This window comes from Bufo gargarizans, chromosome 11 (genome assembly GCF_014858855.1).
Source record: "Bufo gargarizans isolate SCDJY-AF-19 chromosome 11, ASM1485885v1, whole genome shotgun sequence".
Classification (NCBI taxonomy): domain Eukaryota; kingdom Metazoa; phylum Chordata; class Amphibia; order Anura; family Bufonidae; genus Bufo; species Bufo gargarizans.
In genome coordinates this window covers 88,658,973-88,685,538 of record NC_058090.1, presented here as the reverse complement: position 1 = coordinate 88,685,538, position 26,566 = coordinate 88,658,973, and the positions used below count along the sequence as shown (strand labels likewise).

General features: G+C 43.8%; 1 protein-coding gene across 1 annotated transcript in view; it reads left to right on the top strand.

Moving 5' to 3' along the window:
* Nucleotides 1-26,566, top strand: part of LOC122921387 (Fc receptor-like protein 5) — a 126,387-nt gene that overhangs the window by 12,960 nt on the left and 86,861 nt on the right. The window contains exons 4-6 of the mRNA XM_044271366.1: nucleotides 104-364; nucleotides 1,186-1,461; nucleotides 15,790-16,054. Of these exons, the coding sequence (XP_044127301.1) occupies nucleotides 104-364; nucleotides 1,186-1,461; nucleotides 15,790-16,054 (802 nt within the window). The remainder of the gene's footprint in view (nucleotides 1-103; nucleotides 365-1,185; nucleotides 1,462-15,789; nucleotides 16,055-26,566) is intronic.

The following is a 26,566-nucleotide window of genomic DNA, read 5'->3' as shown; positions in this document are numbered from 1 at the left end:
TCACTTTCACATGGCAACATACAAAAGAAAGAGTTCCAAACCTCATATGTCTGATAACAGAAAGTCTATAAGGAGATGCATTATATTTCATATTGTGTTTCAGGTTGGGTCATCCTGCAGGCCCCTAACTATGTTTATGAAGGAGATGACCTGACTTTGAGATGTCACCACTATCCTGCATACACCGCAAGGCAGACACAATTTTACAAAGACAACAAAGTCATCCAGAGCTGGATCTACAATGATCTTTATCGTATTCCAAAGGTGGACACAAAAATGTCTGGGACATACAAATGTGAAAAGGAAGTCAAACGTCGCCTTGTATATCGGAAGCGTAGAGATGAAGAGTCCATATATGTTCGAGGTAATTCCATGGTCATGTATCAGTGTATGCTGTATGTAATCAAAATGTGCATACAGCTTGGGCTGCTGATCCTGTGTGTCCATGCATACGATGAAGAGTTATACCTTCTCCAAAAATCAAAGCAGGGTGGGAATTAGACAAAGTGGGAGTCTGGAGATATGATTGCTTTGGGCAACATCAAACATAAAAATGTCTGAAAACTAAACAGGAAGAGTAGAATGGAGAGGTAGCGTTACAGAAGTGTGGCTGATCAGTCTAGAAGATGGAATGGGGGCAGTCAGATGTGGGTATACAATAGTAGAGTATGTCTGTATGGTCAGTCAAGCCCAAGGACTGGTAATAGGATCCAAGGGATGGGAATGTGGTTTTATAGGGATTAGTACTGGTGAGTATTCAGGTGATCCATGGTTTTGGTAGCACTGGTCTAGTAGGGCTGGGTATGGGATACCATAGGACGTAGAACAGAAGTGCAGTCAAGTGAGCCAGTATTTAAAGTTCAAGATGCCAGTATCACAAAGAAGAGTGCAAATTAACTTAAGTATGGAAATTTGTCCATTACTATCCAGTGTCTTGCCATTTTACATAAGACTGGCAGGTCTTGTGTTCTGCACATCTGCTACCTAGTATTGCTGTGAGACAGCATTGGCTGACAGACCAAGATGCTGAATCATACCTCTGGGACCTGCTTCTGCCTGAAGCACAGGGCCCTCTATCGCGATCGTTGTGAATGGAGAGGTGGCTTCGCAAGCAAAACATTGTTTTTAATGAAAATAGAATGTACCTGGTAATATATTATTAATATTATTATGTTCCTTTTATAGAACTATTCTCGGTTCCAACTATAAGCGCAAACCTAGATTCAAAGGAAGAGAACATGACCCTAACATGTGAGACAAGTCTCTATTCTTCCAGACCAAATACTCAACTACAATTTGCTTTCTATAACGAAGGCCAGATTCTTCAGGAATTTGGTCTGAGTAATACCTGTGAGGTCAACATTGGTCATCTGGGGCATTCTGGGAAATATTCATGTGGAGCACAAACTTTAGATGGCAAAGTTTGGAAAAAAAGTGCAGAACAACTAATTCAGATAGAAGGTGAGTTTAGACACTGGTTATGTTTTCTACTTGTGAGAACTAGAGTTAAGCCAAGTTTTCAAAAAATTTCCTTTGCTCCAAATGAATTTGGCACAAAGTGCATTAAATCAGCTAAATCCCAGCTTGCAGGGAGAGTGTATCTCAGTGTACATAACTGTGCATTACAGAAACATGCATAGCTAGCAGTGATGAGCGGCAGGGGCAATATTTGGGTGAATATTCATATTCGCGAATTCGAGAATTTGTGATCTCCAGTCATTATTCTCTTAATTGCGAAAATTGGAAAAGTCGCGATATGAAATTTTGCGATCAACACTACTCCTAAAGTCAAAGATGTTGCAGCCTTCTCATTGGCCCACAAGCAAGAAGCAGTGAGGGATCATGGGTACTGCTGAAAATAAAATGTGGAAAATTCGCGATTACGAAGATATAGCACTATATTCTAGATATTCGAAAATTCTTGAAGTGCCAATATTCGCGATAAAAATTTGCGATTAGAATATTCGCCATCAACACTAATAGCTAGTCCTTTCTGGTAGTGAAACAGTTACTGTCCGTCAGTATGACAGCCAGATACAGTACAGTATATGGACTTAATATAATGTACTTAACCGTGGCCAGAGATTCTACTATAGAGTGAAAGAACTGTCTAATTTTACACCGTCTGCTGTTTCCACATACATTGATAGAGAGCCTGTTATGTTAGCCACAGATTCTACTAAAGTGGGAAAGAACTGTCTCAGTTCACTGTTTGTGGGGTGTCCACATTGGTTGCTAGTCAACCTGTTCTGTCAGCCACTGATTCTACTAAAATGGGAAAGAGCTGCTTACACTGTCTGTTTCCTCCACATAGATTGAGAACCTATTTTGTTAGCTACTGATACAAGTAATGGTGCCATGGCAGAGTGGGGAGGGTGTCAACAGTAAGTTTGTGTTGACATCACAGTTTATTTTTTCCCTTCTTCTGGTCAGAAGAGCAACCCCAAAAAAATGAATTCTGTCTTTTCAGCATCCGCCTTCACACGGTCAGTATTTGGTAAGTAACTGATCAGTACTTGCAAGGTGAAAACAGGAGTGGGTCCAAATTCATGATGAAATAAATCCTGATGCAAAATACTGACCGTGTGAGTCAACCACCTCGAAAGGGAGGGACTATAGTACCAAGAACTTGGCCAGGAGGGCCTTTAAGCTTCTGCGCCATTGGATGAGTCCCCGCAAATTGTTGTTTGTTTGCAATCACCCTGGCGATCGATAGCTGGTGAAATGATAGACAAAGAAGGAGGAGCATCAGGACCAGTAGATGATGGTAAGGAAACACAGATCCCTTCTTCTGAGGTGGTGGAGCCTTGACTGCTGGAGAAGAGGTACTTGAGGTAAGATGCATCATGCTGTACCACTACGAGGAAGATGCATCATGCTGTACCACTACATTAGTGCCACGGTTTTCCCAGGCCACTTTGAGGTGATTCTCCATGCAAAGACCCAGGGCTGTGGTGCCAACATTGGCATCCTGGCTGCGCTTCACCTTCTGCCCGCAGATCCTATATACTGCCACGCTAACGTCCCCAATAGAATTGATGAAAAATTGCCACACCGGCGAGTATGGCTTTTTACCACCACGACTCCGTGATGACTGCCTGCCGCTGCCTTTATGAAGCCGTGCACCACCAGTTGTTTCTGGTAGCAGATGGTCTACCCCAGGCACGTTTGGCTCCAGATCTCACACTGCTGCCACCCTGCTGACTAACGGCCACGCATGCACTCTGCTGCATGTTGCCACCCTGCCCATGTCTCACAGGCAAGCTGCCGCTCTCACCCCTGATGATGATAATGAAGTCCCCTCTTCACCCGTCCATCACGTGCTATCGGCTACATGATCATCCATTACTGTCTGCTCCTCACTTATGTCACTCTCAACCGGTCTCAAGGCCGCATCCCTAACCGCTCGCAACACCAGCTCCCACACGACTATCATCGTCGCTACTTGCACACAGGAGGGAGCAGAGGACCTCTTCTCCAAATCTGGTCTGAGAAGCAGCTGCTGACTGTCCTCAATAATATCTTCCTTGCTAAAAAGCAGAGCAGAGCCAGCAGCATACAATACTTTCCTAGCAGAAGGAGCAGCAGGAAGGAGATAGGCAGGTTCAGGACAGGTGAGGACACAGAGATTGTCATGCAAACTAAGTGTGGTGTCAGAGGAATCCACAGACTCCTGGCTGTGGGTGTTTGATGTCAGTTGAGATGATGTTGAAAACAGTGGTATTGTGGTAATGGTTGTCAAAACATGACCGCTGGATGACACTGGCAGCTCTGGCCTGTTGCTACCACCACTCCCCCTTCTTCTGCTGCTACTTCTGCCGGTTCCAGCAAAATATTTTGCCACTGTCCATTCCTTTGGGGGGTCCTGGCAACTGTCTGTTGGACATACTGTACAGTAACACTAACTGTATATGTAAAATAAGTTATTCAATGTCAATGTGGACACCCCACTAACAGTAGAAGACAGGTTATTCACCCCAATTTGAGAATCAAGGAGTAATAGAATTGTTTATCTATTAAAAAAGGTGGACACCCCAGTAACAGTAAAACTAGACAGCTTATTCACCTCAATTTGAGAATCAAGAAGTGATAGAAATGCTTATCTAGTAAACAAGGTGGACACTCCAATAACAGCTATATTACATAGCTTATTCACCCCAATTTGACAATCAAGGTCTAATAGAATTGCTCATGAATTAAACAAGGTGGACACCCCAGTAACAGTAAAATTAGAAAGCGTATTCACCCTAATTTGAGAATTAAGGCCTAATAGAATTGTTTATCTGTTAAAGAATGTGGAAATCCGAATAACAGTAAAAGTAGACAGCTTATTTGCCAGAATTTGAGATTCAAGGCATAATAGAATTGCTTATGTATTAAACAAGGTGGACACTCCAATAACAGTAAAATTAGACAGCTTTTTCACCCCAATTTGAGAATCAAGGCCTAGTGGAATTGCTTATCTATTAAACAAGGAGGACACTGTTTAACTAGATAGCTCTGTGCCCTATACAAGGATTGATGCAAACTGCAGTGTCTCCTATGGATCCCTTCAGCTTCAGATTACTGTCTCTGCAATCCCGCTATGCTCTCCCTACAGTGTGTAAAAACTCTCCCTACAATCTCCCTACACTGTCCCTGCACTGTCCTTGCATTCCCTCTATCTAATATTCCACAATTAAAAGCTTTTAGCAACTCTGTCCCTAGCACTTGTCATGTCTCTCCCTATGCTCAGCTCACAGTGAAAAGGCGGAGACCATGCGGGATGAGGCTTTTAAAGGGCTGTGACATCACAGGGGCTGGGTAGCTGCTGACTGGCTGTCTTCATGGCACTATTGGCGATCTCACATTTCCAGGCTTCTTACTTTCACTTTGTAACACGTGTAGCCGCCATTTTTGGAAAGAAAATTATTTGTTTCCACGAAACGCAAGGAAATTCTGATTCGTAAACTTCGGATCAAATTCCACTTTGGATGCTTCGATTCGATCAACACTAGTAAGAACCTAAGAAGGATTTGCCAAACATATGTCTATGGCTTTTTCCAATCAAGGTCTTCTGTCCGTAGCATGGGCTCAATTCACTGCCAACTCTGATCTTAAAGATAAGTTCACCTGAAAGTAGTCTACTGACATGTCCTCGCTTCAAGGTGTGCCACTTCAAAATTATACAGCATCCAAACTCTTGATAATTTCCCTCCATCCATGGTCACTACCACTAACTGTTAAAAGTTAGGAGCAAGAGCGATTAGGTACTCCGATATCATCTAAGTTAGTCTTAACTTTTTATATTTAATCTCCAGATGGTCTAAAATTAAATCCGTCCACAAATTGTAGTGTTCCAACGTGAGCAGTGATGGTGATGGGTGTAAGCCGGTTTAAAAAGACTCCAATGGGCACTAGAGCAGGGATGGACAAACTGTGGCTCTCCAGCTGTTGTAAAACTACAATTCCCAGCATGCCCTGCTGTAGGGAGTCTGGGCATGCTGGGAGTTGTAGTTTTGCAACAGCTGGAGAGCCGCAGGTTGGCCATCCCTGCACTAGAGAATAGTGAATGGTGGACTTCCAAAGGTGCTACAGCCTCAGAAATTACAGTACATCATTCAGTAGTCCACAAAATCCTCAGTGTCTCTCTACTTCCTAAGTAATAGCAGATGTCTTCTTGTTTTTTCGGTTTTCATTTGGAGTAAGTAAAATAAGCTCAATGTTTTTCAGGCTCCACAAAGCAATAGGATGGTCTACATCAGCTTCGGCATTTTAGTCGCTGTTTACAAGACATGGAAAAGTACCCAGCAGAATATTATAACTACTACAATATATAAACTGGATGAAGTCTATGGAACCAGCGGAACCCACAACCAGATCCTAGTGAACAATGGGGTAACCAGATTCAACTGCTTCCTCCATCCATGTTCCTACAACTAATGATATATTGCCATATATAACCCTGCCTGCCAAACGACACAATATGCTACTGCTATGCTGTGAATTATTATATTCTATATTATAAATTAAACTAATATTATGGTTCTCTTGTCATAATTTGGAGAAGAAGTAGATGCTCCAAGGAAAAGGATCTTTTCTGTACAAGATTTGGAGGCAATGTATGACTAGTACTTTTTAAAGTGGTTTTTTCATGAAGCCAACTTTGCTTTGACCCATGTTCGACTTCTTTACCTCCAGCAATCAGTTGTTTTTGGTGTAGGAAGCCAAATGTAGGTACAGAATTGCCCTGCAGAGAAAATGTAATGTTACATGTAGGCCATTCAAATGGGAGGATCGGGTGAGGTTCTTCAGGAGCAACACGCAGTACTGAACTTAGACTTTAGTCACATGAAGTCATAAACAGGTCCAAATGGGAAGCATCAATCAGAGATAGGAAGCAAGGAGAGCACTAACTGAAATAACATCCACCATATTGGATAATATAAAGTGATCAGTGGTGAGGTCCAGAAACATAACAGAGGTTTGCCAATGGTCAGAGACAAGTAAAAACACATGGACAATATTAGAGTCTGCTACAAAAAAAACCCCAAATAATGAAAGCACCTCATGTGGCTTACATTTGGCTTTGCCCTCCAATATTTCATCCATGCTCCCTTCACAGTAGTTATGTCTAGATGTGCCCCCTTCACAGCATCTATGCCCAGGTGTGCTCCCTTCACAGCATCTATGCCCAGATGTGCCCCCTTCACAGCATCTATTCCCAGGTGTGCTCCCTTCACAGCATCTATGTCCAGATGTTCCCCCTTCACAGCATCTATGTCCAGATGTTCCCCCTTCACAGTAGTTATGCCTAGATGTGCCCCCTTCACAGCATCTATGCCCAGATGTGCCCTCTTCACAGCATCTATGCCCAGATATGCCCCCTTCACAGCATCTATGCCCAGATGTACCCCCTTCACAGCATCTATGCCCAGATGTGCTCCCTTCACAGTAGTTATGCCTAGATGTGCCCCCTTCACAGCATCTATGCCCAGGTGTGCTCCCTTCACAGCATCTATGCCCAGATGTGCTCCCTTCACAGCATCTATTCCCAGGTGTGCTCCCTTCACAGCATCTATGCCCAGATGTGCCCCCTTCACAGTAGCTATGCATAGATGTACCCCTTCAAATTAGTTATACCCAGATATGTGCCCCCTTCACAGTAATTCTGCCCAGATATGTGCCCCTTTTACTGTAGTTGTTCCCAGCTATGTGCCCCCTCACAGTAGTTATGTCCAGATGTTCCCCCTTCACAGTAGTTATGCCTAGATGTGCCCCCTTCACAGTAGTTATGCCTAGATGTACTCCCTTCACAGCATCACAGCTATTATAAAAGTATTCAGATCCAGGTACTAGTATGAAAAATATTGAATATTTTTGTGGCACAACCCCTTTAAGTGTTTTAGACACCGTTTGCTCCTGACTTGACAACATGACTTATTGGAAACCTCTTGGCTAAAATGCAATAATGTACGCCAAAAGTTTGGGGCAAGGTAAGCCAACCACTGCTGGTGTAATGTTAGAAAAAAAAAGACTATAGCTCCATCGGAAAGCTGTGGAGGGTGGCATGTCTCACACTTCCTAAAAACGCCATGTTAGATTTTAAATACCTATATCTGTAAGTAATCAACAGAGGATTTTGAACCAATGAAGCGGAAGACAAAGGTCTTTAAGGGAGGACATTTGTGTTAACATCTCAACAACAGAAGTACTTACAGGTCTGTTGTTTAATGAACAATTAAAAATAAACTTATAAGAACATTTTGTGGGACGTAGTCATCATACACAGTTCCTACACATGTCCACCACCACACAGGGGCATCTGTCATAGCCATCCAGTGAAAAAAAAATATTCTAACATGTGAGTCCATGGTAAGATATGGCCAAAACATGGCATCTGTTGGAGGCATCTGTCGGATGTATACACTTCTCGTTTTCATCTTAGGGTATGTTGACCGCTAAAGGAGGACACATCTGTACATACAGTACAAAGACATTGTACAATGGAAAAATGGGAGATAAACTAGGGCCATGTTGACCAAGACTATGATGATAATATAGAGCATACATCATGTTGGAGAAATGTTTTCTTGGCTAGTATACAGTCACATTCCTGTAAGATGAGGGTGATCACACATTTATGAAATTCCTTGACATATTCTAAATGTCTTTAGTGGGAGAACCCTTTAACAAAGATTAAGCAATATCCAGAAAATGTGACTGACATAATTGACTGGACACGGTACTGTAAAGCCTCTGTTACCTTCTAATACTCATCTGAACATATTTAGGAAATTTTCATGAAGTATGGTAACAAAATAGATGATGGGGGCATATAGGTATAGAGGCAGGAAATTTTTAGATGGGCCAAACAAAAAAAAGACCCTTAAATAAACGACTGAGAGAATATTTAAGAAATATCCTACACCCACTATCAAAGTGAGATATAATAAATGAGATATAATAGAAACAGAATGTTTTAGTATAAAAATAATTCTGCCGGGATGGAGAAAAGGAGATCACATACAGAAAATGATCAGAGCTAGGAGTAAATGGATTTGAGACTTCTCAAGGGGTTGTCACATTACAACAACTTATCGCTTTATCCACATAATAGAGGATAATCTGATCAGTTTAGGTTCTTCCGCTGAGGCCTCTGACGATCACGAAATTGGGGGCCCAAGTTCCCCCGTTTGAATGGAGCAGTGGACACAACTGTATGCTGATGGTCCATTCAGATGGAGCAACACAGGCCCCGATTCTTGTGATTGGCGGTGAACGCCAGTGGTCGAATCCTTGCTGATCATACACGTATCCGTTATTCTGTGAATAGTGGATGCGTTATTGTAATGGGACAACCCACTTAAGATGAAGAAAGCAGAGACTTTCAAAGCATGTAAGAAGTGAATGTTTTGGCCACTGTATTAAATCTCTCCCTGTGAGGTCATGCTGGTACCTGCAGCAGCTGGGTGTTATGCATGAAGCGTCTCCCCGTCACCCATTTGGAATATCCAATGAACATTCTTTTCTTGGACTATTCCTGGATTCCTAGAGCTAATTTATGTCTCTTGCTTATATAGCACCAACATTTTCTGCAGCACTGGGGCTTACCATCTAAATTCCCCACCAGTATGTCTTTTTAGTGCAGGAAAACGGCGGCATACCTTGACGGAAACTCACAGAAACATGGGGAGAACATACCTGCTCCATGTGGATGCTGCTCTTGGTCAGATTCTATTGCAGCACTACAAGACAACAGTGCTAACCTCTGAGCTCAGTTATCTGTACTAATACCTTGATCTATACGAGGTATACTTATAGCGGTTTCATTATACAGAGTGATTTCACATTTTCCACAAAGCTAAATTCATTCATGTTCCAGGTGAAGGAAGATCTGCACTCGCCTTCTATCTGGATTGGTTCCTCTGCACTTCTCTTCCTCACTCTTCCATCTGTGGTTTCTACTTCACATGAATATTTTCCAGAATGCTCCAGCTGTACCATGGAGACATCATAGATGTCCTTGTCACCAGATCCCTGAACAATTCGTCCTTCTCTGTAGAAAGCAAATTGTATCTTTGTGTTTTGTCTGGAAGGATGGAGACTTGTCTCACATTTTAGGGTCATGTTATTCTTCTTAAAAACGGGATGTGGGGTCACTTTTATGGTCGGAGTCTTAAACAGCTCTAGAAGAAGAATGCAGTGATAATGATCTATTACATATAACAACGCAAATCTTCCCAGTAATATAAGGCAGGAACATTCCGACATCGTATCCGCATCAGAGATGGAAAAGAAGATGCGAGAAGAACGTTTATACAATGAAAAAATCCCGTCCAACCCTTACAATGGCCTAAATAAAAAAAATCATAATATACTACTCACCCGTTTCTCTGCAGGGCTGGTTCTGGTCCTTTTGACGCTGCTGGTCATGGGGCATAGACTGGCACCTCACCACTGCGACTAGCAAACAAGCAGCGGCAGCAGGACCAGGACCAGCCCTGCGGAGAAACAGGTGAGTAGTATACTAGGATTTTTTTTTTTTTTTATCAATTTTAGGGCTTGTCCAAGATTTTTAATTATCTCGGAAAACACTGTTAACCCTTTTCCACTGTGCGCCCTATTAGTATTTTCGTAGGTTAACACAGTAGCTGTGCTCACCCCATCACTTGCAGGTGCCGGTACTCTGACTACCAGGATTGGAGATAACTCTGATCCCAGTTCCTGAAGCCCTTACATACCATGATCAATACTGACTGTAGCATCTAAGTGTTTCGACATCTTCCTTTTCTTCATCTCTCCCATCCCTCCCGCAATGCAATGTGATTGAGCGTTGCTGTGGCAACCTGGTGGCTATAAATTGCCTACAGGCCTGCTATGTGCGGATGTCTATTATACCCTGCTCTTAGCAAGACCTAATAAGAGTTATGTCAGATTTACTGTTACTGATATAATACACTGTAATACAGAAGTGCAGCATTAGAGTGTATTATATGGGCAATCACAGTCCCCTATTATACGGAAAGGCGTAATAACAGGGGGAAGAGTGTAGTAACTCGAATAGTAAAGGAGCTCATTACTATATAATCTCTAAGTACATTACATTTGTAATCAGTGGTGTAAATATCAATAATATGATATTCCTTTATAATTATTAATATTTATAGCACTGATACAAATAGTTTGTACTGTAAGCTTATTTATGTGTATTGGTGACATAGTTGTAAGTTTACTTGATAGGATACCGAGTCTTTCTGGTTGGGACCTGATTGTTATCTGATGTGGTCTTGTTTCACCTCTCCAGAGATCATACATTTTAATGGTGCATGGAGACAGATCTCCGTACAGCATTAAAACGAAGTTTTGAGCAAATCGACATCGGATCTTGGATCCGAAGTATGATTCGCTCATCCCTACTCCTTCTCACAGCTGCAGCTCTCTCCCTATCACAGCTCATGTACGACAGTCCTTCAGGGTGAGCGAATGTGAGGTCACGGGGGTCAGTTAACAGACCGAGGTTTGCTCTTAGTACTCACAGTTTGTTGTATACCCTGGGCAGGCGTACAGCAGTGATGAAGAGGCTGGCACGTAGATCCTCTGGGGCACTCTTTGGACATAGGGACCAGCCAGGGTGATAGGTGAGGTGAGGTGCCCAGGGTGTTGTAGGTTTAGCGTGCCTGTGGCGAGATCCCTTAAAGTTCGTGACGCCAGTGCCGGTAACGGTGGCACACTGATTATTAGGAGGAATAATGGAGGTACACACGATTGTAGTGAACTAGAATTTTTCTTTACTGAACAGTTCAACTATGTACAAACTCCAGACAGTTCCATATAAAGAATATTTGGTAACAGGCAGGCTTTACAAAGGTGGCAGGTAAAATCCTAGCAAGAGGGAAATAAAACTCACAGATCAGGCTGTACTTTCTGCAGAATCCTGTCTGGCTTTCTCCAAGGCCTGTATGCCTATTAGCTGGCTTTATCCTTGGGTAGGGAAACCTCCTCTGGTATAAATCCTCTTGCTGACAATAAGCTTCTGCCCTTCAGCTTTCCACTTGGCTGGGTAGAATTAGCACTGCTCTGTACTCTGCAGGGTGCAGGATAACTTCAGGAGGAAACTTCTTCTCCAGGACTAACCTCTGAGCTTCACTTGCTCAGGACTTCAGGCAGGCTAGACTGAACTACTTAGCATCCTGGACTAGACTAAACTCCTTCCTGTCTGGGCCTAACTATATATACTAGGGGGTTCCCTAGCTCCCTCTACAGCTTAGGAGGAGAAACTACACCCCTAGAAGGCCTGGTACACAGGAATTAACATGAAATTATGCAATCATACAATACAAAACATAATAGCAATCTCCCACAGGAGGTGGGGGACAACATGACCCAATTGACCCTTAGTAGTGCCCACCTTTACGTAGTGGGACACTACACTCAGAGAGTTTGTCCTTTCTGGAGATGGTAGCAGTTGAAGTATGGAACTGAGCATGTGTGTCCACCTCACTAAGGTGGACAGAGAAATTAGAAAAATATCAAACATCAGGTGGCGGATCAAGCCAGTCGGATGTTTATTTATAAGTTCCAGCTTTCTGCAACACCATCCGTGACATTATAAACCGCCATAACCGTCTTAAGCATGGATCCAGTTTCAGCCTTGATTGACCGCATGCAAGGTCTTTCACTGGAGGTAGCAGATCTCTATAAAACTGTGTCTCAGTTTCAGGTGACCGGTTCTGCTTGCGTTCATGGAGTTTGTTCCGAGCCTAAGATCTCGCTTCGCTTCCGTTCTCCGGGGGTAGTGAGAATTTTGTTCGCTTTAGAGAGGCTTGCAAACTCCATTTTCGCCTGCTTCCCCATTCCTCTGGTGATGAGGAGCAGAGGGTAGGGATCATCATCTCGCTGCTCAGGGATAACGCTCAGGCTTTTCGCTGCCGGTCAGGGCATGGCCCCTCCAATCGGTGGATGAATTTTTTATAGCCCTGGGACAGATATATGATGACCGGGATCGTATTTTATGCCAGGGTAAACAGTCCGCAGAGATATATTGTTCAGAATTTCGGAGATGGGCAGCTGATACTGGTTGGAATGATGCTGCACTCCGAAGTCAATTTTGCCATGGTCTTTCGGAAAGATGCATTTGCTTTTCATGAGAGACCAGCCTCGTTAGAATCTGCCATGTCTCTAGCTGTTCGTATTGACAGGCGTCTTAGAGAGAGAGAGGAGACTACTCCTTCCTGTCATATTCAGTCCAAGGACAGTGGGGCTGTCTCATTCAGTGCGCAGGGGTCTCAGTCTCTCTCAATCCCCTCTGAGGAGGAGGCCATGCAGCTGGGTTTGCTTGCCTCTGATAGTAGAGGATTCAGCTCTCAGAGGAGGGTTTGTTTCTGTTGTGGGGGTATAAATCATTTGGCTAATGTTTGCCCCTCTAGGAGATTCATGGAGTTTTTTTAGGGTAATAAAAGAAAAACAAAAAGAAAAAAACCCTCTAAAAAATTTCCATTTGCTACTATTGTCAAGGTTGATGCGGAACTTGAAGGTTTGCCATTTACCTGTAGTTCCCGTTTTCTCCTACCTGCCAGGGTGGCGCTAGACAGCAAGAACATTGTTTGTGAGATTTTTGTAGATAGTGGAGCAGCTGTCAATCTCATTGATAATCAATTTGCAATACCGCATGGTTTCTAGGTATGCACTTTGGAAAAGGATATACCTGTTTTTGCTATCGATTCCGCTCCACTTTATCAAAGATCGTTAAAGGGCATAGTTCCCAATATCCGTTTGACTGTGGGTGACGCTCATGTTGAAGATATGTCATGTTTCGTCTTAAGCGGATTACCTACTCCTCTAGTGTTGGGGCTACCCTGGTTCACTAAACATAACCCCACCATTGATTGGCAAGCAAGGCAAATAAATGGTTGGAGTGAGTTTTGCAGAGAGAATTGCCTCACGGCGTCTCTTTCAGAGATTTCTACCAAGACTGTGCCATGTTTTCTCTATAAATTTTTGGATGTGTTTTCCGAGAGTGGTGTCCAGGAGTTGCCCCTGCATCGGGAGTACGACTGCCCTATTAATCTCATCCCAGGTGCCAAACTGCCAAAATCACGTTTATACAATCTCTCCCAACCTGAAAGAGTCGCTATGCGTACTTATATCTCTGAGAGCCTGAGAAAGGGACATCCGACCCTCGAAGTCACCTGTTGCCGCTGTTTTTTTTTTGTTAAGAAAAAAGATGGTTCTTTAAGACCTTGTCTGGATTTCAAGGAGCTGAACCGTATCACGGTTCGTGACCCATATCCGCTTCCTCTGATCCCGGACCTGTTTAACCAGATTGTTGGGGCTAAGGTTTTTTCTAAGTTGGATTTAAGAGAGGCATGCAACCTAGTCAGGGTCAGGGAAGGGGACGAATGGAAGACGGCCTACAATACCCCTGAGGGTCATTTTGAGAATTTTGTTATGCCTTTTGGTTTGATGAATGCTCCGGCCGTCTTCCAACATTTTGTGAACAGCATTTTTCATCATTTAATGGGGAAATTTGTATTAGTGTATCTGGATGACATTAAGATTTTTTATTCCTCTGTTGTTAAGCCACTCACTGATATGACTAAAAAGGGGGTAGATTTTTCTTCGTGGTCGGTGAAAGGATTTGGACCTTTCTGGACCTCTACGACAACCTTGGTTTGGGGTCACTGACGTCAGGAGTTTCTTAGTTGGCAATAACAGACACACCCACAGGCAATCACTGAGAAACAATCTAACTTTATTATGCTATAGCTTAGCCTTATAAAGGCAGTAGAAAAGTTTGCATAACAACAGCGTTAAACCAATCATAAAAGATAAACATTGGTGGTCACACAGATATTACCGGAACATCCCTTTATGGGTATGCAATACGTCACATACAGTACAGACCAAAAGTTTGGACACACCTTCTCATTCAAAGAGTTTTCTTTATTTTTATGACTATGAAAATTGGAGATTCACACTGAAGGCATCAAAACTATGAATTAACACATGTGGAATTATATACATAACAAAAAAGTGTGAAACAACTGAAAATATGTCATATTCTAGGTTCTTCAAAGTAGCCACCTTTTGCTTTGATTACTGCTTTGCACACTCTTGGCATTCTGTTGATGAGCTTCAAGAGGTAGTCACCTGAAATGGTCTTCCAACAGTCTTGAAGGAGTTCCCAGAGATGCTTAGAAGGCAGAGGTTCAGGCAGCCCAGGCAGAGGCTCCTGATCTTTGTCCCCCTGGGAGGTTGTTTGTGCCTCTCGCTTTACGACACAAGGTTTTTAAGGAGCACCACGATACTGTCCTTGCTGGGCACCCAGGGAGCAGAGCCACAGTGGATCTCATTGCTCGGAGATTCTGGTGGCCGGCTCTTCGTAAGACGGTTGAGGGTTTTGTGGCAGCCTGCGAGACCTGTGCTCGTGCCAAGGTCCCTCATTCACGACCATCGGGTTCTCTCCTCCCGTTACCCATTCCTTCCCGTCCTTGGACACATCTGTCCATGGACTTCATTATGGACCTGCCTCGTTCCTCGGGGAAGACTGTGATTCTGGTAGTAGTGGACCGTTTTAGCAAAATGGCGCATTTCATTCCCTTTCCTGGGTTACCCAATGCTAAGACGCTGGCGCAAGCGTTTGTTGATCACATTGTTAAATTGCATGGCATTCCTTCAGACATCGTTTCTGATAGGGGCACAGTAAAGGGGGAATATTAATCACCAATATTTATGCAAATATCGATAACTAATATTCATAAATAGGAAGAGCCGTCAATTGATGACTCCGCCTATTTATACCTTTATATAACAATAACACAATACTTTCACTATACTTTACGCTAACCACTATGCTAGCTGCATGCGCCTTACTAAACTAACTATCGCTAATAACTACACGTTACACAGATAGTTGTACATAAAACAGTATTTATTAAAACCTAATACACTAAGCACGCAATACACTAACAATACAGCACTAAATATACAGTACTAAACTACACTACACATTCCCAAATTCCACCCATAAACTAACTATACAGTTCACACATACATAGTATTATCGGTAACCCACCCGCCTGGCTACTCACTGTCCCTACGGGGTTACAAGAGGGTTAATCACACAATTGTGGCACTGCAGGGGTTAATGCCTGCAGGCCAAGGAACACAGGGTAATGCAGGGGTTAATGCTCTGCAGGGACTTGCAGGGCAGAATGCAGGAGTATCAGGGCAAATCAGGGGTCTCAGGGCAGAGTAGGGGAACAGGGGACTGGCAGTGAGGGGGTTACTGCTGAAGAGGTCTGCCAGGGTCTCAGCAGGGGTTCATGCTGAGGCAGGGCAGCATATCAGGGGTTCTGTGCTGTAAGTGTATCAGGGCAGCAGGAATAGGGGTACAGGGGTTAACCAGGAAGAGATACTTAGCCAGCCGGCATTCCAGAGGGGGGGGGGGGCTGATTGTTCCGTACAGCCTGTGTGCTCTTTCCTCCTGGGGATGGCTGTTGTGTTCAGAGCGCAGTTCAGCTCCTTGCTGCCTGCGTCCTCTTCCTTCCTGGAGGTGCCGCTTCTGTGAGGGGTAGGTGTCGGGGATCAGAGGGGTTCTGTGTCCTAGCGCAGCTCAGACTGCCTGCGCTCTATCTAGGCGGAGGAAGCGGAACCGCGTCTGAGCGCCTGATGCGCTCTCCTTCCAGGAGCAGGGGGGTCCTGTGACTTAAGGAGGTAAGATCTTCTCAGACCCCTCATACCACACACCGTTATCACCCCATCCCAATAAAACACGCAATCCGTAATTCTTGGTGGAAAAGGCCATAGCAGCCGTTTATTAAACAGCACTAATATTCAAACATCATTTTAAATCATACATTAATAAATATCAACAAATAAATACAAACATATCAATACAATGTAATAACATTTACTTCTGCGGAAGGATCCTAGAAGGCAACCCTAGCAAGCTGCGCTCTTCACTCCACACATCTTCATCCTTACCCTCGGCCGCACTCACCGACCCAAGGGCACCAAATCCTCCAAAATCCATATATTCCTCTACCCCTGTAGGCCTTTTAGCCCAACAGGAGCCCCCAGCTTTCAGCTTACCGAACCACATGGATGCATGTTCCAACGTGTCATGCACCTAGTAAACATAGTATTGCCTTCCAGGACCCCCGTTAACCTGCCCCCTGCTATGACAAAATGTGAAAACAAATAACTCCAAACAAAGGGCGGGAGGGTGGGCAACTCTCCAGACAATAATGGCCTCCGGTGCCGCCCCCCACCTCTACCCAGCATATAAACGGCCCGCGAAACTGCCGCACCGCCCCTTACTCCTCCCCGGCCACACTCCACCCCCCCATGTAAGTTAACCCTATCCTGGTCTGCTACTTCCCCCTCAGTCAGCTATCACTGCGCTACGCCTGCGCCTCGCTCCGTTGTCCTGAATCTCTTGGGGGAGCCGGTCTCAGCACGGGTCTTCTCCCTGAGCGCAGGATGCGCTCCCCTTCAAGGTGGAGGGGGTCCCGACCCTTCTTACTGAGTGCAGGGGGCGCACTCCCGCCCATCAGAGCCACGTGGGCCGGTGCAGTGATATGACGTCACTGCGCCGGCCCGCACATTGGGGACGCGCTATGGGCTAACAGGCGGGAGACTGCCATCTGTAGCCTTTAGCATTCCGGAATGGTAATCGCGCTGTCGGAATGCGCATAATAGAAGGAGGGGAGGTTTCTCCCCTTCTTCTATCATGCATAATTATCTCCAGCGGCGCTGGAGATAATTAGAACAAAGGACTCAGATTCAATTGAATCTGAGTCCTTTGTAGCCATCAGGATGACTGGACCTTTGTCCGGTCATTCTGATGTAATCAACCAGATTGCATCAGTGTGAATGCTTGGGGCACATTCACACTGATGCACCTGGTTGCAGATATTGGGGCCTATGGAGGCATACATCTTATATTAAAAGGGGGATATCTTATATTATAAGGGGCACATATTTTACATTATAAGGGGGCACTCCTTGCAGGGGCCACATATTTCCAACAGGGGCCACCATGAGCCCCTGTGGACCACCAAGGGCAGATGTGCGCAGATGCTGGGCACATCTGCGTACATCCTCCTATAAAGTGACCATTAATGCATGCATATATATCATCCATGCATGCACGTGTTTGCATACATATATGTATATATATGCATGCGTCTCAACCCTTCCTCAACAGGCACGCAATTTGTTTCCAGATTCTGGAAGACCTTTTCTCGCTTGGGGGTTCGGTTGTCGTTCTGTTCTGCTTTTCACCCGCAGTCGAATGGTCAGACCGAATGCGTCAATCAGAATCTGGAGACATATCTGCGCTGTTTTGTGGCGGAGGATCAGGAGGATTGGTGTTCTTTTTTGTCCCTTGCTGAGTTTGCTTTAAATAACCGTCGCCAGGAGTCCTCTGATAACTCACCATTTTTTGGTGCATATGGGTTTCATCCGCAGTTTGGGACATTCTCTAGAGAGGGGTCTTCTGGTTTACCTGATGAGGAGAGATTTTCCTCGTCTTGGTCATTTATTTGGCAAAAGATTCAGGGTAATCTGAAGACGATGAGTGAGAGATATAAGCGTGTGGCGGATAAGAGACGTGTGCCTGGTCTGGACCTGAATGTGGGTGATCTGGTGTGGTTGTCTACAAAGAATATCAAACTGAAGGTTCCCTCCTGGAAGTTGGGTCCTAAATTTATTGGGCCTTACAAGATCTTGTCCGTCATTAATCCTGTTGCCTTCCGTCTTGATCTTCCTCGGACTTGGAAGATCCATAATGTTTTTCACAGGTCCCTATTAAAACCTTATGTCCAACCCACTGTACCCTCCTCTTTGCCTCCTCCTCTGATTGTTGTTGATGGCAATCTTGAATTTCAGGTCTCTAGGATTGTGGATTCTCGCATTATCCGCGGTTCTCTCCAGTACCTCGTTCATTGGGAGGGTTATGGTCCTGAGGAGAGGATGTGGGTCCCACTGGCGGACATTAAGGTCACTCGTCTCATCAGGGCTTTCCATAGGTCTCATCCTGAGAAGGTGGGCGCTGAGTGTCCAGAGTCCACCCGTAGAGGGAGGGGTACTGTCACCGCCAGCTCTGTGAGAAGATCTGGCAGACGTTCTTCTCTACCTGTTGTATGATGTTCTTTGTTTTGGTTTCACTTTCTTATCTCCTTTCCTTCTAGCAGCTGTCACCTATTTGCACTGATTGTCTCCCTTTATATTCCCTCCCATACTGCCTCACTTTGCGGTTTATACTTCTTCCTGGATTGTGTTCACTGCTGGAGGTTGCTTCTCCTGATTCCTCAGATAAGTCTGTTTCCTTTATTTGTGGTTCCTTGCTGGCCTGATTGCAGGTGACCCTGACTCCGTCCGCATTAAGTGCAGGGAGCCGGTGGTCGTGTCCCCTCACTATTATAGGGTTTTCAGGTGTCACATAGTGTAAGGTATGAGGGCATGCAATCGTCTACCATAAAGACTTTTGCATGGACATAGCAGTCAGGGAGAGCTCTAGGGGTTTTATAGGGCTCACCCATATGCACCTAAGTTTGGGATCAAGCCAGTCGGATGTTTATTTATAAGTTCCAGCTATCTGCAACATCATCCGTGACATTTTTACAACCTACAATAACCCTGCTGCCTCTATACCACCATGACCAGCTTCACCCTCTCTTACTGTGCCCTTCTCCCATCCCTTGTAGATTGTAAGCCCTCGCAGGCAGGGTCTTCTTTCCTTCAGTACCAGTTTTAACTCGTCGTGTTCATGCTTATTGCATGTGTTTAGTATTATGTATGTATATCCCTTTTTTTATATGTACAGCACCATGGAATAAATGACACTATAATAATAAATAAGTGTAGTTTGCTGAGAGAGGTTTGTTTAGATTCTGTTCTGGGCTGGATTTTATTTGGACTAGTGGGTAGGTTTGGCAGTGGGACCTACCAGTCCACCCCCCTTCAGTACACGTTTTACCCACTAGCCGGAGGTGATACCAGGTGAGGCTTGTTGAGCTCATCACTGGGGCAAATAAAAGAGATCCCATATGGTCAGTCTGGGGAGTTATGCCTGGAAAGCTAACCTGTATGGAAAGCCTAGTAAGCTGGCTGACTTGCTGGCTGTTGAAGCCTGATTTCCCTTGTGTGACCTGCACTCAATAGATGAGCTAGAAACAACTGTGTATTAGTTAGAGCCCAGACGGGCAGGAGTTTATATTGTTTTATGTTTTGTGGTGCTGGAACCTCACCTCACCCAGTGATGTTATAACTGGGAATGATCGCCGGTATTTGCTGAAGTGCCCGAATAAAGCAGGGTTTGGACTTTAGCTCCATTGTCTGATGAGAAGTCTGTCATCGCCACTCTGCTTGAGAGAGTGATCCCTGACAATACTAACCTTTTGATATCTCACAGAGACAGTTCCCAGAAGACATATAACACCGTCCTTGCTTCTAAATGTAGCCATGCATATCAGATAGAAGTAGGTTTGTGCTTCAACATCCAATGAAGGAACAATCATCTGCTGACATGATACAGCCATGCATTTTACTCTATATTGGCCCATTAGTTTTCCTCACATTGGCCATACAGTACAATTTTACTGACATGGGGAAATGGTTGAAAAATGTTTCTAGGAATGTTCTTTTAGGGAAAGATAGTTTTTTTCATGTGTACTAGTGACTATCACACAAAATGTATTAACATGAACAACTTTTTCTGGATTATGGTGGTCTGTCAGTGGTCAACTAAAATGTTAAAGGGGCTATCCAAGTTTTTGATGGCAATGGCCTATCTTAAGGATAACTCTTCAATATATCATCGGTGGGGTCAGACTCCAGGCACCACCACTAACCAGCTGTTTGATGAGGCAGCGGCGCTCCAGTGAGCACTGCATCCTCTTTATAGCTTACCAAGCACAGTGACATCCATTGGATAGCGGTTGTGCTTGGTATCGCGGCTCAGCCCCATTCACTTGAATGGGAATGAGCTGCACCTAGGCCATCTGACCTATGAATGCAATGTCACTGGTCTAGGAAGAGGCCTAAGCGTTCACGCAGCTGATTGGCAGGGGTGCCAGGAGTTGGACCCCACCAATCTGATATTGATGGCCCCTTTAATCTGTGGGGTTGTCTAGGCACAGCAGGCTCACGACTTGGCATGCCAATGGGCACAGATCCTTCTTCTATACGCTCAACCTGATTACTGAATGTGAATTCGCACATTTATTCACAGTAGACACAAAAAGAAAAATTGATCGGTAGTTCCTTTTTCTGTAGTGAGAGATTCACACATTTATTATAGCTGACCAAGCCTAACATTTCCTGTAGCAGCCGTATAGCTTTATATCAAGGGTCTAAATGCCTGCTTTAGCTACACAATGATATGTAACAGTACCTGAAGGACTCTGCATGCAAAGGAAGCAACTGCTTAATCAACGCTGCAAACTACAATGGTAAAACACCAAAAATTAAAAGGAGAGTCCTTCAAGTCTTTTGACAGTCCTTTCAACAATTAAATTCTTATTTTAAAAAAAATGTTCATCTTATACCAAAAATCTCGAAGATTTGGTCTACAACACCTTGCATGGCATGACTCCAACAGCAAGGGGCTCTTTCTTTCCAAATCTTTGATGCATCCTTCCTTACCTCCTCTGCTGCTAGATACTGGTGGTTTCCTCCATGACTACTGTCTGAATGGTGTCCATACAACAGCCTAAGTACTCGGAGATACCTCCATCTCCTGAGCCCCCACACTCTGCTGGTGTTAGTACTCCTCCTTCTGATGATCCTTTATGGTGTATACCAGTGGCCACTACATTTAAGAGAGTTCTTATCTGTCTATGCTCCTTGAGGGGCATTTGTTATAGCACTTGTTGTTTTGCCCACTAAACAGGACATTACAGAGGACTAAGATGCAAATGCAGCTGTTTATGGACTGAATTAGCTGCTGTAAAGTCAGATGACTTGTCCAGCTGACTATGGAACAACTAGACTTACCACCAGATCCAGTGATGTACACATGATTTTCTAAAAATTCATGCGTTCAGTAATTGGTGCTTGCATTATGTAACAAATCTCACATAAATGTGCCTACCATAGCCATAAGCCACCTGAAAATTGCCATCAGCAGGCCCTACTTGCCAGCCAGATGCTCCTTAAGGGTCCATTCACACGTCCGTTGTTTCTTTCCTGATCTGTTCCGTTTTTTGCGGAACAGATCTGGACCAGATCTGGACCCATTCATTTTCAATGGGTCCTGAAAAAAAAATCAGACATTGTGCTGTCCGATTTTTTTCAGGACCCATTGAAAATGAATGGGTCCAGATCTGGTCCAGATCTGTTCCGCAAAAAACGGAACAGATCAGGAAAGAAACAACGGACGTGTGAATGGACCCTAATGGTGTATTCCTATTTTAGCCCTGACCTCGCTGCATTTGGTGGCCAGAGGTGGTTGGGCTACTGTGCTCTGCTGTGTGTGGATGACTTGAAGATGGGTCATTAATATCAGATCCACAGGGGTCTGACTTCTGACACCCTTGCCAAACAGTCGTTTACAGGAGTTGTGGTGCACCAGACCTAACACAGCTCCGTACTCTACTAGAGAGTTATATAGAGAGCCTTGAGGAATCTTCATTGCTCCTGCCCACTGTTCCATATGTATCACTATATTCGGGTCCTCTGTACGTCATGTTAATTTTTTAGATCATTATTGAAAGCATTACTTTGATCTTTGTTGTCGGATGCTACTGAACTCAGCAAGGCATGCTGCCGGTGGACGAAACGCGCTATTCTAAATAGACATCCAATGTTCTCTGAGATATTTATTTAATTCAAAGTATTGTCAGACAAAAAGAATCTAATTTTCCTAATCCAGCATTCTTTGCTTTTGTGGCTGTGTTTAGGGTGATCCTACAGCGCTGGTTCTGCAGAGCATTTTAAGACCCTTTACTTCTGGCAGGGTACAGTCAGTATTTCTGTCCCCCTGGGAATAATAGTTAGGAACTTTGGTTCCATTCCAGGAAGCACGTTTGTTGTTTTGAGTAGGTGGCCTTGTCCTTTTCCTGCTCTGAGCAGGGCGGACAGGGGGGGTCGGTGCCAGGGTTAATGGTGCAGCAAGAAATTCAGAATTAACCCATTATGGGCTGGTCTGCAGCAATTTGCATAGAACAATAGTCAATTCACTGACAGCAAGCAGTGGCAGTGACACAAAAAGTTTAGAGTTTTCAATGTTGTACACATGTAGTAGGGGTCTTGTAGATTATCAGCATACAGTTCTTATGCCACGCAAATTTTCTCCCAAGGCAATAAGAATGGCAATAGGCCACGGCAAACTGTTTTCTTCTAGCACTCACAAATGCACAATAAAGATGGATGATTTACAGTCTCTTGTAAGACACAGAGGATTTGATCCAGTTAGTGACACCAAAAAAATGCAGCGACCGGGCCGGCGTGCAGCGATGCAAAGGGGGCGCACCGGTTCTTCCCTTCTGGGCACAATCTGGTTCTGTGTTTCTCCTGCCTGATGGCGGTTAAGGTGATTGTTGTTGTTTTAAGGTGTGAGGCAGGGTCCCGGTTGTGGTGCCGCCAGCACCTTGTGGTGCAAATTTTGTGTGGTATAATGATGATACTGTCACGCCCTGCCCTGTGGGTGTTCTGAGGAGATCTGACAGCAAATCGCTGCACGTGACTCGATCTGACAGTTTGTTTTGTTGTGAGTTTTAACTGAATCCCACCTCCTCCCAGGTGTTGTTCTTTAGGTAATTGGAGAGGCTATTTATTCCTCCCTCTCCCTATAGCCTTTGTGGGTTATAGTTCTGCCTTGTGTGAGCTCTGGAAGTTTGTTGGATTGTCTGCTACAACACATCTCTAGATAAGTCCTTTTCCCTTTTTCCTTGTGTCTGTTTTTACTAGACCTCTAGGGTGACGCTAGCTCCTTCGGTTGTTGAAGGAGCTGGGTGCCTCTTTCCCCTGTCCCTACAGCTGAGGGTTTGGTTCAGTGTGTTATAGTCTTAGGTAAGTGGGCATGTGCATATCTACCATCGAGATATGCACATGGGCATAGCAGCTTAGGGAAAGTGTTTTAGGGATTGCTAGGTGGTGACCCCTTTGTTCCTTAGCATTTGGGGCCTAGTCAGTTGTTTTGTTTGCCTTGTCGTGTTCTGTTTCCTTCCCTTATCTTACCTACTGTGACAGATACCTTGTCTTGTTATAACAAATCCACAGTACTTTACTAAAGCCAGTCAGCAGGTGATCCACACAAGCTCTATTCACATGAGGTTGCACATGGAGGCTAGCTTCTCTCTCTCTCTCTCTCTCAATCAGACTGGTCAATCTCTCCTTTTCCTGGACTAAAGGGATGCACTTTCTCTATCATCAGATATATATAGTATAGTATATGACATCCACAGTATCCTTAGGGGAATACAGTCTATGTCCTTTGGTTATGGTGGGCAGCTTGTACCTTATAGTGTTTTCACCACATGCAGAGGAGGCTGAATCCAGATTAGAAGCGATTACCTTATTTGCCACAATCCCTTTCTGTCTGCTAAACCTTCTATAGATCTTTTCCCTTCTCAGTGCTGGCACATAAGTTGCTTGTGGGCTGTAGGAGAATGGAATCTCCCTACAGGAGTTGCTCCTTGGTGCTCTGAGGTGTTCACTCCTCAGCAGACAGCTATTAACTCCAGAATCTTCCTCCTAGAGAGGAAGGGTGGAGCCAGCCCTGACTAGCCACGTGGGTCGCCACACTCCCTATACAACCTTATGGGATTTGTAGTACAGGCATATAACACATGAAATACAGTGATATTAACACTTTCAATGCTTTACAGTGTATTTCAGGACACTGCACATATGCCTTCATGTGTACAGATGTAACAAGCCCACTAATAAAGAAAGTACTGAACTATTGTTTGGTTTAGTGAAAGGAATGTCATTCTTGGGGGAAAAAAAAAAGTACCAGGGCTTAAATGTCTGAAGGGGTACGAAGAGGCCCTGTTTATACAAATAAAGGATGTGGATATACAAATAAGGTCTGTGGTAAGATCATTTCTAGGCTGCATGTTCTTGCAAAAAAGAAAAAAAAGCTGTTCTGGAAGCTGAAGTTCTGGCAGGTTATTAATTAAACTTTACTAATGCAAAAATATTTGATATTCCATCCATCTATTCACCCCCCAAAAATACTTTTATAACACAATAGGCTTAGATAACCAGCTCAGTACTATTGAGATGGTGTATTTCAAACTGTCCCTGGATATTACTTTGTTCTGTGGAACCTGGGACTTGTCCTCACATAATCTGATCGGTTATAAAAACGAATCTATATATGGCAGTATACCTCTAAAAAGTCATAGTTAACATAAAATACCACTAAACAAGACTAATACTGCAATATCATGATCATATTACCACTACAGTGTCTAAATATTAACATCATACTGTTATTGGATAAAAAACACTACAGGAAGTGGCCGACCCCTTCAAAATCATACAGATAATAGATAGTTCTACATAGACAGTACCATTCAATCCATGGAATCATAGGTGATGTCTTCTCAGATTGCAATTATTTACTTTTCCTTTTTCTATCCATCTGACACAGACCACCATGATGACTTTCCCTGATAATGACTCATGCCTACAGAGTTTGCTGCCCAGACATCTTCAGCTGTCCACTTTTCTAGCACCCTCCCCATCTATTCTCCACCTTCTCCACCAACTATCCACCATGCTGCCTCTCTAAGGCTACATTAACATGACCGTAGTGTTTTGTGGTCTGCAAATTTTGGGGGTTCATGGAACAGAACTATGGATGTGGATAGCACACGGTGTGCTGTCCACATCTTTTGCGGCCCCTTTGAAATGAACGGCTCCACACCCATCCAACAAAATTACGGACTCATTCATAAGGTCATCTAAATGAGCCCTAACAGTACCATCTTGCTGCTTCATTAATTACTTACAATTATTTTATCTTTGATAGTAAATATTATTTACAGATCACAGGAACCGTTATGGGTACGATTTGTGCACCAAATTTTGCTAATCTTTTTTTAGGGTGGTGGGAAGCGAGACTGGTATTCACAGAGGAACACAGTAATTTCACTAAGCACATCACCTTTTGGGGTTGTTATATTGATGATGCTTTAATTTTTTGGGAAGGCATTTAAAATCAATTTCAACAGTTTGTAACAATTCTTAATAATAATTCAATAGGCCTCAGATTCAAGGCCAAGATACATGAAAAAAAGTTGAATTTTTTTGGATCTGCTTTTTACCCTGCGGCCTGACGGGAACATATTTACAGAAGTATATAAGAAGTCCACCTCAACCAATAGCCTATTACATTGGCAAAGCTATCACCCACTGGCCCTCAAGAGAGGTATCCCCGTAGGCCAGTATTTACGAGCAAGGAGAAATTGCTCAAATGATGAGGCCTTTAAACGTGAAAGTGAACTGTTATATCAAAGATTTTTAGCTCGAGGTTACCCTAAAAAAGTACTACACAAAAGCGTATAGGAGAGCAAAAACAACTGAAAGAAGAGTGCTCCTGCAGAACCAACAACAGACAAAAAGGAGACAATTGTACGGTGTATTGGCACATATGATGTGCAATATCAGAAAGTGAGACAAATACTAAAACGATACTGGCATATACTTAGAGCAGATAAGGATCTAGTCGATGTTATTTCCTAAAATCCAACAGTGACCTATAGAAGAGGGACGAATATAAAAGAAAATCTCGTCCATAGCCATTTCCAGTGGAATTACAAGAGAGAAACAAAAGCAACATGGTTGACCATAAAGGGTTCCTATCCATGTGGGGATTGTAATTTTTTCAACAAGATGTTACCCCAAAAGGAATTTATCAATCCAATTGACAACAAATAATACCAAATTAAGCAGTACATTAACTGTAAAACCACTGGGGTTGTCTATGCCATCAAATGTGGATCCCAAAACTATACATTGGCAAAACGACACAAGAGTTGAGGAGACGAATTTCCAAGCATTTAAGCAATGTAAATACTGAAGCCGACACGTCTCTATGTAGACATGTACAGGATGTACATAAAGGGGA